The following is a 15642-nucleotide window of genomic DNA, read 5'->3' as shown; positions in this document are numbered from 1 at the left end:
GTGAGGTACAAGTGACTGTGCTAGATGGGAGAACAACAATACAAGGTCTGATAGTTGTCGGGAAATAGCGTTTTAAAAAATTAATGCATGATATGCAATAAATGTACATTGTTTTGAAGCAAAAATACTTGTCTTGGATGGATCACCTTTCCAGAAAATAAGATGCTAAGAATTGTATTACATCGGAGGAATAGGTTTATTAAGTTTAAAAAAATTTAGCCGGTGATTGGGAGCATTTTAGAATTTATTAAAGGCAGACCAAGAAACTGATGAAAGAGACAACAGAATGTAGAACTAGTGAGAAACATAAAGCTGGAATGTGAGAGATTTGATTGTTATGTAAAAAGGAAAAGATTAAGAAAGGCAAACATGGGCCCATTATGGGCAGAGAGCAGAGAATTTATTATGCACAATACACAAGTGACAGAGAAACTAAACAATTACTTTGTCTTCACGGAGGAGGGCACAGAAAATCTCCCAGAAGTACTAGAGACAAGGGACTACTAAGAATGCGGGACTGAAAGAAAGTTGTATTAGTTAGAAGAAAAGGACTTGGAGGAATTAGTAGAATTGAAACTAGATAAATCCCCTAGATGTGATAATCTACATCCCAGAATGTTGAAAATGTGACTCAAGATCATCGACGCATTGATGATTTCTAAATTCTGGAATTGTTCTGTAGATTTAAAGGTAGCAAGTGTACCCCTGCTATTTGAGGAGAAGGAGAGAAAATGGGAAACTACAGATTTTTACCCTGACATCAGAAATGGAGAAAATGTTGGAAGCTATCATGAAGGATGGATAACTAGCCAATTAGAAAATTATGGTAGGATTAATTAGATCAGCATGGATTTTTAAAGGGAAATCATGTTTGATAAACCTTTGAGTTTTTTGAGTATGTAATAGATGAGAGGGAGCCAATGGACCTGGCATATGTGGATTTTCAAAAGGCTTTCAGTAAGTTCCTGGAAGGAATTAGAGGCGATGAGATTGTCGGGTAATATACTGACAAAGGTTGAGAATTGGTTAAAAGATAGAAAGCACAGAATTGAACAAAACAAGTCATTCTCAGTTTGTCAGGCTGTGACTAATGGAGTACCCCAGGGCCTATGTTAGGGGTCCTAGCTATTTACAGTGTTAACAATGATTTAGATGTGGTGACAGAATATAATATTTCCAAGTTTACTGATAACACAAAACTAGGTGGAAATGAGAGTTGTGGGAGGATGCAAAGAAGCTTTACAAAGATTTAAACATGCTAAGTAAGTGGGCAAGAACATGGCAAATAAAATATGATGTGGAAAACTATGAAGTTATCCATTTTGGTAGATAAAACAGAAATGCAGGGTACTTCAGAGGGGTTGGGAAATATTATTGTGCAAAGATACATGAGTGTCCTTGTTCGTAAGCCTTTGAAAGCTACATGCATATGTCACAAGCAATTAGATTGGAAGATGGCATTTGCTCTTTATTACAACTGGATTTAATTTCAGGTGTAAGAAAAGTCTTGCTGCAATTGTTTTGAGCCTTGGTGAGATTGAAACTGGAGCATTGTGTGCAGAGAACGTTGGAGAAACTCAGCAAATCTGTCAGCATTTGTGGAGAGAGTAACTGTGTTTCTGTCTCCACAGATGCCGTCAGACCTGCTGAGTTTCTCCAGCATTTTTGCACTTGTTTCAGATTTCCAGTAACTGTAGTCGTTTTCTTATTTCATACATGAGGGCTGACATACTGTTCGTAGAGAGAATGTAACACACATTCACCAGATTGATTCCTGGGATGGTGGTGCGGTCTAAAAAGGAAAGATTTGAGGAGTCTAGTCTGGTATTTCCTACAGTTCGAAGAATGATAGATGATCTCATTGAAGCATATAAAATTCTTATAGTACTTGCCAGCGTAAATACAGGAAGATATGTCCTCCAGCTGAGGTTTCTAAAATCAGGGAACACAGTCTCAGAATAAGAAGTAGGCCTTTTAGGACTGAGTTGAGGATTTTTTGTTGCTCAGAGAATCGTGAAACTAGAATTCTTCAGAGGGCTGTGAAAGCTTCCTCATTGAGTTTGTTTGACACTGCAATCCATAGATTTCTAGCTTTTAAAGTTATTAAGGGATATGGGAAAATTACTTTGAGATAGAGGATCAGCCATGATCTAGTTGAATGGCAGAGCAGATTCATGTACCAAATAACCTACTGCTCCTATTTCTTATTGTTCCATTAAAGTACATGCCCAGCAGGGTAATTTCCCCCATTTTTGTTTTTCATCTCAACTAATTGGCCTAATTTGATATCCTTCTAGCATATCATCTCCCCCTCATAGCTGTGATTATTTCGTTAACCAATATTGAAGCTCCTTTTTTTTGAAAAATAAATCCATACAGTCAGACAAGTGGACCTACCGTTCCTGTCTGTCTTTAATCGATGTTTCAACAATAGTGGTGTTACTATACTTCCTAATCTTCTGCTCTATTCTCTAGATTCTACATTGAGATATGTGCCATGAAGTACTGTCAAGCCCCTTTATGCATTTTCCATGGCTGCTGTTTTCATCTTCATAGCATAATTAAACTTCGCTCTGCATTAGGTCAGCTGCTAATTGAAGCCTTCCTCTTATTTCTTTTTTACCCTGCAATTCCCTTTATAAATGCCTCTACTTCTGTACCTTGCCTTACTCCTTTAAGAGCTCACCACTATCTATTCAACAGCAATTAGGGATAGGCAGTACATTGTGACCTTACCAGGGACACCATATCTCAAGAAGAAATAAGTTAAATAAAATCTTACCTACTGATCATTAGTCTTATCTATTTATGTGATTTGTTGTCAAATTTTGTGTGATAACACTCCTATGAAGAAATATTTTACTGTGTTACAGGCACAATACCACTACAAGTTGCACTGAGCTCCTGGCCCAGGGTTTGGTCTCTGAATTGTAAAGAGACCCTTAAACTTAAACTCAAAGATGTTTCTTGAGAGCAATTTTACTTGAGAAACATGAAATTACATGTTTCTTTTGAGTTATGATTCAGTTATTTTGAATGCACAAAAATTTGTTGATTCTGTAATTTAAAGCAGCTGATATTCACCTGGTCATTTGCCAACGAGTATTGATGGGAAACGATTAATGCATTTGAGTTCCTTGCTAAGAGTAGTAACATTTTCTATTTGGCAGAATCTGTAGCCCCAGTCATCTATTAAAAGTTTAAGTGGGGAGACAATGGTGTAATGTTTATGTCTCCAGATCTGAAAATTCAGAGATTCAGGCTAATGCTCTGGGGACATAGGGCAAATCCCACCATAGCAGCTGGTGGAAGTTAAACTCAATTAATATATGTAAAGCTAGTCTCAGTGATGATGACTAATTATCATTGATTGTTGTAAAAACAGACCTATCTAGTTCATAGATTTCCTTTAAGGAAGGAAATCTGTCACGCTTACCCTGTCAGACTTGCATGTAGCTCCAGACCCACATCATTGTAATTGACTCTTAGTTGCCTGCTGAAATGGCCTAGTAAACCAAGGGCAGTGAGGAATGACTAACAATTGCTGGCCTTGCTCACAATATCCACATGCCATGAAAGAATTAAACAAATGCCATTGTTAACAAAGAGCATTATGTAAGAATTGCAGGAAATAAGTAGGTGCATTTATGGGTACTTTCTCTTAGAAATGTTATGGTGAAAAGAGACCATTGGCCTATTCGCTGCTCCTCTTCTGTACCCCCAACCTCCTGCAGCCCTACAGTGCTATCTGATATGTATTTCAACAAGACACGTCGGCCAGGGACTCCGAAGATGTAGTACAAAAGTGTCTACGGTATATGATGTATTTAAAATAATTAACCCATTTAAAATTCCTTCCTGCGTACAATTAAGAGAAAGTAGATCTTGTCTAGCTTCAGATTCCTGAATGCAAATAAAGGTTTCAAATATTCTGATTAAGAGTCACTGGACTCAATGTTAATTCTGCTTTCTTCCCACAGATGCTGCCAAATGCGCTAAGTTTCCCTAGCAGTTTCTGTTTTTGTTGTTGAAGGTTTTAAGTAATACTGTTTTCTTTTTTCTAGAGGATGTCTACAGCTGCTTCAGCTACTTGCATCAAGTATTGTCTGACGAGTTTATTTTTTTGCCAGGAGATCTTGTCAAGGTAATGTGAAATGCAATGTGAGATACATAAGTATATGCTAAGAATAACCTGGTGTCAGGCACTTTGCTTCCTAACACATTTCCCACATTCTCGCACCAAGAGGGAGGTCAGAAATAGATGGTTTCAATTTTCATAATGTGCTCCAGTGGAGTGGTGAACTGTGTTGTTATTAAAGTTGCAATGCACGTCATAAAGTCACTTACAATAACTATTAAGGCCGTGCGGTGAAAATGCATCGTTTGTTGAATTATGGAGCGCAATAAATGCTCTTTCAAAGGAGCTTGAAAATATTACAAAGTATTTTTAAAACCTGCAAAACTCGGAATGCTAAATGAGTAACTGTGGAAACTGTGTCACACAAATAGCCTGTCCTCTTGTTATGATCAGTTGTGATCTAGATTCTGTATCATGTTTTACATATTATTTTTAGTATTGTGACTGTTTTCTTTCACTGCAGGACTTTGATGAAGGGCTGTACTTAGTTATGAAGAGTGGTGCCATTCAGGGCTCCCACACAGACCTCTACATTTCTGAAAAAGGCAGTGCCACCATTTCCTTTTTGTCAGACATGTTCAGACCTTTTCTGGAAGGTTATCAGGTAGGTTAGTGAATTTTCTGCTGAAATATTTAATCAGCTTTTGTTTTTTTGTGCTTCATACTTTTACAGTTTTCTTTCAGTTGGTGAACTAAATGCTGCTAATAATTTGATTGTTTTAGAATTCCTTTCCATTTCTGTGTTTACATTTAAATATCCTGTTAGAAAGCAGTTACGTTCTAAATCTGGTCAGGTTCCACTAATTTCTCTTTATCCTTTGAACAGTTATTGGTTATTATGTAATAATTATGTAAATACTTTAATCTTCAGTTACAACTTGTAGCATCCTTGTTCTAAAATTCAGAGATTAGAATTAAGAAAAACAAGTCAGGCAGAGCTTTTTCACTCAAAGAATTGCAGTGTGAGAGTAACCAGGAAAGCTTTTCTAGCTCACGATGTTTAAAGTGAATGCTTGAACATAAGGAAAGAAAGGCTTGAATTTCTACAGCATCTTTCACAACCCGAGGACACCCCAAAGTGCTGAGTTACGCAGTCGGAAGCTTTTGATATGCATTCACTATTGTTATTTGAGAAATGTGGCAGCCAGTTTGCACCAAGCAAGCTGACACAAACAATAATGTAGAGAAATAAAAATGTAACAGTGAGCAGATAATCTGACTAAGTGATGTTAACTGATGAATAAAAATTAATCAGGATACTGACTGAGTCACGATTTTGTCAGCTGTACGAGTCGAAGTTGATACGACGTCGCAATCACGTAAATTCACGTGAGTTCGTCATTTATAAACTGGGCTTTTCCAAACATAATGTGCATTAACAGGGTTTATAGTTAGTCATGTCCTGCATGTTAGGTGTTATTTAAAAAGAGATTGAAAATATAAGTAAATGGAGAATATGTGGTGTAAATTAATGACCAGGACAACAAGGAATTATCAAAACGTTCATGAAAAGATAGATTAGTCTTCATCCAGTTTGTATTTAAACAGGTTCCAATCAATAATCTGGAATTAAGATGTCATGAACCCTGAAATCTAACAGTTTTTATGACCTTAATAGTCAAATAGATATGTCAGTATGATTACTGTATTCCCTCATGACATTGTTCTTGCATATTTATAGTAACAGTTTACCTGAAATTATATCAATAAAAGAAATGGTGGCCGTAAGCTTCAAGCTTTATGATCTGACAAATGACACGTCTATATAAATTAATTGAATTTTAAGCTAAGAGAAGGAAAATATTTCAGTGCTGGAGGTTTGAAACAAAACCAGAAAGTGCAATCTGGCAGTTTCTGGAGAGAGAGAGAAGCAGAGTTAATGTCTTGAATGCTAAAGGATCAGTTTTTCAGTGTGTGCATCTTTACAAAATCTGGAAGTGCTGAAGTTTGCAAGTCATTTTATCTGTTTTCCGCTCTATATAGATTTTTTGATTCAAGAATGTGGACATCGCTGGTTGTGCCAGCATTTATTACCCATCCCTAATGGGTGATGGGCCCTTGAAAAGTTAGTGGTGAGATGCTTTCTTGAACTGGTGTTATGCAGAGAACTTACAGGAAGTTTAATAATTTGAGGTGTCTTCAGTCATTGTTAACTATTTTTCACTGCAAGACCTCCAACAAAGATTAAATGTTTTGTCTACCCTTCTCCATTTCAGTGCGTTTGTTTCTCCAAAAATCTGCTTTCATAGTAATTATTTTTATTGTATAGACAGGCTTGTGGAGTTGCTCAGTCTTTGTATTCTGCACATCAAATGTTTATTTTCACAATTGGCCTCAGTCACATGATAATTGATCTTTGATCTATTTGTTTGTATTTCCTCACCTTGAATTTTATCCCATCTTTCACACTGTATGCAGTTTATTTCTTTAGCAGTTAAACATTATTCGTCCTGTTCCTTCAGCTCACAGCACTCACTGCCCCAAATAGAACTTAATAATTGGCACTGAGAAATTACTTGTCTGATTAATTATGCACTTTCAAAACAAACTCAGTCAGATTTTTGATACGAGCCTGCCTTTGCTCTTTTATTTTTATTTCTGTAACAGAGTTCTGTATTAGTCTGAACCTGGGCCAGGTTACAGAATCACAGAACAGTTAAAGCGCAGAAGGAGGCCATTTGGCCCGTCACATCTATGCAAATTCTCCAGAGGAAAAGCTCATTTAATGCACGCCTAACTCCTCATTTCTCCATGACCATGTACGTTCTGCTTTTTCAGAAAACAACCCACTTCCCTCTTCTGTCTTAAGTCGCACAATTGAGTTCATGGGTTACAGGGATAGGGTAGGTGTGGGATGGTATTCAGAGGATCGGTGTGGACTCGATGGGCCGAATAGCCTGCTTCCACACTGTAGGGATTCTATGAATATACTTTGACTACACACTTGAGTAGAGATCAGCATTCCAGATTTTGACCACTCACTGTGTGAAAATGTTTCTCCTCATGTCACTATTGCTCTTTCCCGAATTACCTTAAATCTGTAGTCTTTTGTTCTTGCTCCTTCCATCAATGAGAACAGTTTTGCTCTATCCACTCTCTTTTGACCATTCTTGATTTTGAATACTTCTAATAAATCTCCTTTTAGGCTTCTGTTCGCCAAGGTTGACATCAACAGCAAAACTTGGTCTATCTTAGTTTATTTAAAGAATTAGTTGGTTCTGACACGGCTTATTACCTATCCCTCATTATCCTGATGGTGGTGATGTGTGCTGCTTTCTTGTACTGATGGAAGTTTAGGTCATACTCACCTACGACTTGGATATCCTGTTGACCACCTGAGCATTTAAAATGGGTCTGTAATGGTGAAGGAACATACACTTACTGATATCGTGATTAATATGTAGGGTTGTAAATAACATATTTTACAAGTATTAAGTTATGGAATGGTATTTTTAATTTTAGCATTTATTCTTTTTGCTATATTTTGAAGTTTGATTTACAACTTAAAATACTTCTTTTAGAACGTGGAATCCAATTTTTCGCATTAGATCATTTGTACAAAGTTTAGTTTTCATGACATAAGCTCTGTAAAAAACTTAAAATTAAAAAATACTCCCAGTGTCTGTCATGAAAACAAATATTTGTATTTGTAGGTTATTTGCAAATATCTGCTGAGCACAGAATTCACTGACAATTTTACTGAGAAGAGGTTTGTCACTGAAATACGAAGCTATGCTGCAGAACTCATTTTAACAGGTATTTCATCTCAAAATGTATTCATTTCTACAATAATTTCCCCAGAAGCTGGTCCTGAATTGTTACTATTTCCCCTCTAACTGAAACAGAGAGCCTGAGTTTTTTTTTGTAGCTATGATTTACAAATTCCTGTTTTAATCTAAATTTTACTGTGCTGGGGTTGGCAAACAATATTGTTGGGCAATGAGAATTGTGTTAACTTTCGCTGCAGTGTTCTTGTCAAGCACACTCAGGGACTCATTGCCCTAATGCCTAAAGTACATCTCATTTTGCACTGTGTTGAGTCTTTGAGCCTGTTTCACAGATTCCCAGAGGTGATGAGAAATTGCAGTAGTCTCCAGCTGCCATACATGACTTAGAATGGCATCCTTATAGTCTGTTGTCTCTCATAACTACAAACTGCGCAAGGATATATTTCACTGTTGATTGAACTTTGATGCGAGCTTGTGAATTATTACAGCAAAAGTCCAAAGGCAACAAAAATTCTTGTTCAGGTTAAAGAAATGAATCATATCATCACAGTGATAATAAGCACATCATTGCAGAATTCCATCATTCTCTGACTCTCATCCTCCATTCTAAACATAGGTGCCATAAAATATAACGAGGTCCTCTCACTGGATATGCAGAAAAATGCATTGGCTGCTTTAGCCCGGCTTGGTGCTGTGGAGAAACTGAAGATGTATGTATCAGAAAAACTCTTGGCGCGTTCTCCGACTTTTCAGACAAAATGTACTTTACAAAAGTAGCTCGGTCACTTCTGTGTCCATTGCGAGGATCTGATTTGATATTATTGATTTGATCTTTTATAGAGCTAATGGAAATGTCTATAAGGTGAACAAGCAGACTGTCATGAGGGTAGCAGACATGTTGGGTAAGGATGTCTATTTCTTTCTTTCCATACCGAAGGACTTTGTGCTTTCAATCCCAATCTGTATAACAGTAATGTTTAAATTGAGAATTTTGTATGTTCCAGGTGTACTTGTAGCAATACATACATGGGAGCAAGCGTAGGCTATTTAGCCTCTCAAATCATTTCATCCATTCGGTGAGATCACATTTGATCTGTGTGATCCAACTCCATGTATCCACTTTAATCTCAAATTCCCTAAAATCCTCAGATAACTAAACTCCACCTTTCAGTTCAATTAAGAATTAATCTAGCATCAGTTAATTCACAGTAAAGAATTCCAAGCTTCTCCAATCTTTGAGGGTAGAAGTGCTTTCTAGTTTCTTTTTTGATAGGTCTAGTTTGTAGATTGTCACTTAGACTTAGCCTCCTTAGTTTCTCTCTACCTTAGCATTTCTCCTTTGTTTCTTGAAATCTTTGATCAAATCATCCTTTAGCAATCTAAATTCCAAGGGAAGAAATGTATATAGTATTTCCTTGTACCTTATGTTGGAGCCCAGGTAAAATTTTGCAAAATCTGTGTTGCTCTCCATCATAAGCCAATATATCTTTTCCAAGGTCTGGTTAAAACTATGCCCATCTTTGCAAAGCTGAAGCACATGAAATAGAACTTCTCTGCAATTGATGGAATGTTGATTGGACTAGAGGCTGTTTTGTCCTTTTTCAGATTTCTGGAGCAGAAGCAATTTATGCAGTGTTCATATTGTCCTGTTGTAATATTTAGTGCAGCTTTAACTTATGCCCAATTCATGTAGGATCAGGTTAGAAATTACAGGTGTACAGACCCATTTAATACTTGGGCTCAAAATCAAGTTACAGTGCAACCTCAAATAACGTGCATGGGGAATGGGGTTTAGTTCCATGATCCATCTCCCTAAATATTGCCATTGCAGACTTCCATAACACTTGGAAATTCACCCCTTTTCATTACACTTCAGTCCATGAACATTTTGTAGTTTCTATTTTGAAAATAAGTTGGCTAGTGCAGGCACAGTGAGCCTTTTATGACTCTAAATGGTCTCCTGTGCAGTATGATTTTCTATTTATCTGGAACACCTTATAACTGTGTGGTTTTATTTGCAGTGCCCATGGTTCCAATAAAACGTGCTGCTGTGGCCAGGCTTTGAGTCCAGATATCTTGCAGTTCCTGGGGAAGCTATACCTGCATTCTGCTAGTGACAGATGGAATTTGTTTTTATATTTTGAATATGTGAAACCCAGGCACTGAGCTGATTGGAAAGAAATGGTGCAGAAAATGGAGCAGGTCCAGGGTCAGGAAACGCTTCTGTTCTGAACAGCTAGAAATCCCTGTAACAATGAATTCTTAGTGCTTATGTTTTGAATTGCCTTCACCTACAGTGTCTTCTTTGTTTTTTTTAAACTAAGTTATGCAAGTGGAGATTTTGTTACATGTAAATATTAGTGCACCCATACTAGGACTGAAATGTGTTTTTAGCTGGAGCAGTCAAAAGTCCAAAGAAGTCTGAGTGGAAGAGTTTAAAGGTCAGTTTCTCATGACTGATAAGATAATACTGCTTTGTTTAAATTTCTTTGAACATCTGTGGGGCCATTGCTGGAGATATCTTTGAGATGCAGTTACAATTATGGGCAAAAATGTTCCTGACGGCACTTCCTGAAAACTACCAAAGTAAAATGATAAAACCTGCTCTCAACAGAGAATTCCTGAGCAAAGTCGCCTGAGAACCACAGTTCTTCATATTCCAGTTCAGATTTGCTCTATAATATTACAAATGATTTGCTTGATGCAGCAGATGCTGCAGTTTTCACATTGTTTACATTATTAAAAGGCCACTGGAAATTAGAACAGCAAACAGTAAAATTTTCAACTTTTTATACTCAGTACAGGAGACAACAACAGAAACTTTAGTAAAGTACAAACAACTAAGACTTGCTAATTTAATCCAAGATCGCGACAGTAATTGGAAACCTCCATTGCTCTGAGGATATTCCTGCTCTTGGAAACCCATCTATAAACAAGTAGAAGTCTCATTCTTCTTGTGGAAAATGTCAGTCAGGGTACAAAAGGATTTTATTGTCAGTCACAGTTCCATTGCATATAACAAGACTGTCTTTAGCTTGTAAAAGAGCATTTTAATATATGTGATACATCTTGTGACATTCTGTGGATGACATGTTTACATCTGAGAAGTTACTCCAGTAATGGAGACCTGAAGTCAGGAATGTTGTGGAGACTGGGCAACTATGTGGTCACTCCAGAAGTTACGAGTGTGGTAATGTGGTCACTGACAATTTGCTTGCTCCTGAAATACAGCTGTATGGTTGTTCCATAAGTATAAGGAATCATGTAATCACTCCAACAATTGGGTCACTCCTGAAAAAAACACCATGTGATTGGTCCAGAAATGAGGTTATGTGATCACTTCAGCAATTGGATCAATCCTGATAAAGGGACATGTGATAACTCTGCAAGTGAGAGTTACCTTTTTATAATTTAGCTTGCTCGAACATGTTGACACACCTCTGTGGCAGTCTGGTCTTGAATCTGGACCTTTTGGCCCAGAGGTGGGTTCATATCACTCCAACATAGAACCACTCTTGCAATAGGGCCATATGATCACTCCAGATGAGAGATTATCTATTCATTTTAGGAGCACTCCTAAAATAGCATGATGAAGTCACTTCACTGTGAGTGTGGGCAGAGACTTGCATTCGGATGGCACCTGGAGGCCATGTGATCCATGTGCTTTGGAGTCGTCTTTCAGGACAGTTTTTACATGTAACAGAACCAAACCATCTAAGTGACGAAAAGGCCTCCTTTGTGGAAACCAGTTTGTTAAAGGAACATTTTAAATATGGTTTTTGGATTTTTAAACTCTCTTCATAAATTACCAACTATAATCAAACATTCGTGTTTTGTTGATACTGCAGTCATCTTGTGGTTCAGAAATAACCTGTGGTTCAGAAATAACCCATGGTTCAGGGCACTGTTACCTAAGCATAGGAGCAGCATATAGATTTTGTGGTTTGGCATTTGTAGTTACACCTTAATTTCTGTGAAATTTAGAGTTTAGCTGTAGCATACCACCAATTCATAGTTTTAAAATAAATCACAATTGTTACAACCCAGTTTAACAATAATCTGCATTGAGACCCAGCAGGTTTGTGCTCTTCCAGCTTGTCCGCAGATAATGCTCAAATAACTTGAATGGAAGCTCCAAATGCAGATCACCTGGAACGTTAATGCAGAGAAGCCTAACTGGACAAACATGCCACTTGCTAGCTTCAAAATAAGATTTCCTTTTTAAGTAACAAGGATAATGTACATAAATATCTTTTGGATAACATGCAGTCTTTGTTCTACTTTTTCTCTTTTAAATATTTTGTTTCAAAAACTGTGGTATACTATTTTTTTTAAAAGTCCAATGAAGAACTTTGCACTGATTAAGCTAAGTAGATATGAATACTAGAGATGGAGTATCTGCATTGAAGAGATGGTTTTAAATTGCAACTTGACTTCATTTATGTATACTTCTCATCATATTTCAACTTTTTGATTTAATTTTGTGTCTGGTGTCGACATTGTGCTTCACAGGATATTGAAACAGCATTCAGTGTCTTGCGATTTCGGCAGGTGCACAATAACCGACAAGTTAGATTTAATTAGTTCATTTATCACCATATTTGTGTTCTTAACATTTGCTTGGATTACACAATTTTCTTTTTAAATTGTTAACCCTCAACAAATATGTACAACCCAAGAAATCTGACTTGGCTTTGTTAGGCTAGGCAACTGAAACCATGCTGCAGTTTATAGCAATTGGAGAACGTCATTCCCGTGTTCTCATTAGTAAATCTTGAAGTAATTTATTCATAGTATAACAGATTGCCGCAGACTTTTAAATCTTTCGCTGCATTACCTTTTGTAAAACTGCTATAAATAAAATGCACTATTAGACAGTTCTTCCTCTCATATCCTAATCACAGTATCGAAATATCAATTTGTATAAAAAGGAACTGTGTTATGATCCCAGCCAGTGTTACTACTGGACAAGTCAGGTACCGTAATGAAATGTGGCCACAAAGATTATAAATTTTTAAAAATGTGTCAGTCTTTCAATGAAATATGAGCACACAAGGCTGTGGATTTGGTTTTAATAATAAAACATAAGTTTATTACACAAAAGAAAAAACTAAAATAGAACTAAGCTTCTACATAAAACGTTTTGAAACATTTCAAAACGCAACAAAACAAAATCCCATCCCCAAAACCATCATATTAAAGTTGCTCAAAAATCCAGAGAAATTCCATCCGTATCACGTCTGTAGGTTTGACTTAACTGCTTCTTCTCACTTCCATTCTGAGAGCTTTGAGGCCTTTTCCTTTACCACTCACAACTGAGAGTCTGGATATTCTCAGTCTCAACTTGTAGATTCCTAACTAAACAGTCCTGACCTGGAAATTTCACATATTACACTCTCACTGAGGTAACTTATTTCTTTAACTCTATGACTCTACAACTGCTCTGAACAATCTTCTTTTTCTTAGACTACTTGATTCAGACCCAAATCAGTTCTCTTTGAATTGCCTAAAGGCCTTTGAATTAAATCAAAATTTAACTTGCTCATCCTAGATTCTGCTAAGGTAAATGGCTTAATGTTTTCCATCTCCATTAGTAAATCCCTGCAGTGTAAACAAACTTCATTAACACCCCAAGAGGCACATACTGGTTTAAAATCATGGTTCTGGAAAGACTGACCCCTTCATCACATGGAGACTAACATTCATATACCACGAGTTTAAAATCCAAACTCTTAAAACAAAAGTATAAGTTTTTTATAAATGTTTCAGCATAACTAACATATTGAAACACAAAGTGAAATGAGCTTGCATGTGTGAACCTGTTCAAAGTGCTTTCTTCAAACCCATCACCACCAAAATGGCAATGCCCAATCTAGATGCAGGTAAAGTTTAAGATGAAAGCAAAACTGAAGGTGAATCCTATTTCTAAACCTAATATATGTATGGTATTTTAATACAAAGTCACTTGACACTACTGACTTGTTGAAACAAATTGCTGAAATGAAAAGATGTCAAAGCTTTCCATTTTGCACATGCCAGTGCAAATGTAAACATGCCAAATTTCAAATGATTACAATATTTAGCAAAATCTTTGATATGTGTTGTATGACATCATAGGGCGAAGTCTGGGGCCTGCTTTGACTCCATAGGGATGAGTAAAATACTATAGATTACTGGAAACCTGAAATTAAAACAAAAATGCTAGAAGTATTCAGCAAGTCAGCTCAGATCATCAACCTGAAATGTCAACTATTTTTGCGCTCTACAGATCCTGCCTGATTTGAGTATTAGCAGCGTTTTCTGTTTTTTTTTCACTCCATAAAATTTGTCATACCAGTTTCTGTTTAAACAGCTTGCTACTAGTGTTCTAAAAATATTCCATTATTCTTCGGTTGCAACTTGAGAGCATCATATTCATGGTACCTTCAGGAGGAAAGCTTCTCGTTTGAACAGTGGCACTAAAGAAATTATTTGGGCATTTAAGAAATTATTTGGTGATCAAGACATTTAAACTGAGACAAAATGTGGCACCAGATGATCTTAGAACAGTGCAGAATCAGGCCATTCATCCCATTGAGTCTGCATCAGTTTTGTTGAAGAGCAGTCGCCAGCTAATAGCATATCTTAACTCTTTCTTTGTATCCCAGCAAGTATGTTCAAGATATTCCATTATTTTTTGCATTTTATGTGTTAATTTAGTTCTTGACAGCTGAGTATTTATGAATTTCATTGCTCTGCAACTAGTGGCTAAGCCTTTTGCTATATAGGCCCTAAGTTCTGGAATTCACGAGCTTATTTTGTTCCTTTAACATAGTCCTTAAAACCTACTTCTTTGTCCAAACTTTTGGTCATCCGACCCAATTTCTCATGCGGACATTAGATGGGGAGTAAAAAGGGCTTCTTCATTTGAAAATCTATACAGTATGCTCATACCAAGTGTTATAAATTCAAAACCTAACTCAACATCTGGTTCAGATCCAACTGCAGATCACAAGGCAAAGTGCTCTGAAATTTTGAGCAGACACCCCAACTCCCAATATTAATATACTGGCAATGCTTTTTTTTAAAAAGTATTTTGAGAGCTATGCAATGAGGAAGCTATGTAGAGAAAACTTGTCAAACAATATTTCACCTGGATCCTTGTTTGGTAAATGAGTCATATGCAGTACAATTATGGTTTGGTGGAACCTTGTTTACTCTGCAAACATGTGGATATTGTATTGACTAACAGGAAACAGGTGGGAATGAATAGGTTATTTTCAGGTTGGCAAACTACAATGAGGTCCAAGACATCAATTACTTACAGTCTTGGATGAAGGGACTGACTTTATCAGATTTGCTGGTGACACAGTGTGTCTGTAAAACAATGCAGAGGTTAAGCAAGTAGACAAAAATCTGGCAATTTAATGTGGAAAAATGTGAGGCTGCCCTCTTTTGCAGCAAGATTAGAAAAAAATGTTATTTAAATGTACAGAGCTTGTCTCTAAAAGACCTGGTGCATTGTGGGAGCCAGGTACAAACATTGTGATTTCATTTTGCCAAGTTTCCATTGACTTCTAGATTTTATTTTGTTGAAATGCTCCACCCAGGAACTCCCTCAGAGATAGTAGGAACTGTCGATGCTGGAGTCTGAGATAACAAGGTGTAGAGCTGGATGAACACAGCAGGCCAGTCAGCATCAGAGGAGCAGGAAACTGATGTTTCAGGTCTGGACCCTTCTTCAGAAATGGGGGAGGGGAAGAGGGCTCTGAAATAAATAGAGTGGGAGGCGATGAT

The 15642-nt window shown here is 36.9% G+C and overlaps 1 protein-coding gene across 1 annotated transcript in view; it reads left to right on the top strand.

Annotated features, from left to right (window-relative positions):
* Window positions 1-12130, top strand: part of gnpat (glyceronephosphate O-acyltransferase) — a 41084-nt gene extending 28954 nt beyond the window's left edge. The window contains exons 11-16 of the mRNA XM_020526940.2: window positions 4065-4144; window positions 4602-4742; window positions 7792-7894; window positions 8483-8576; window positions 8707-8768; window positions 9888-12130. Coding sequence (XP_020382529.2) covers window positions 4065-4144; window positions 4602-4742; window positions 7792-7894; window positions 8483-8576; window positions 8707-8768; window positions 9888-9931 — 524 coding nt within the window. The 3' untranslated portion in view covers window positions 9932-12130. The remainder of the gene's footprint in view (window positions 1-4064; window positions 4145-4601; window positions 4743-7791; window positions 7895-8482; window positions 8577-8706; window positions 8769-9887) is intronic.
* The last annotated feature ends 3512 nt before the right edge of the window (window positions 12131-15642 follow it).

The sequence above is a fragment of the Rhincodon typus genome, chromosome 5, assembly GCF_021869965.1.
Source record: "Rhincodon typus isolate 14 chromosome 5, sRhiTyp1.1, whole genome shotgun sequence".
NCBI lineage: Eukaryota > Metazoa > Chordata > Chondrichthyes > Orectolobiformes > Rhincodontidae > Rhincodon > Rhincodon typus.
The sequence above is the reverse complement of the archived record's forward strand: the minus strand, read 5'-3'. Positions and strand labels throughout refer to the sequence as shown.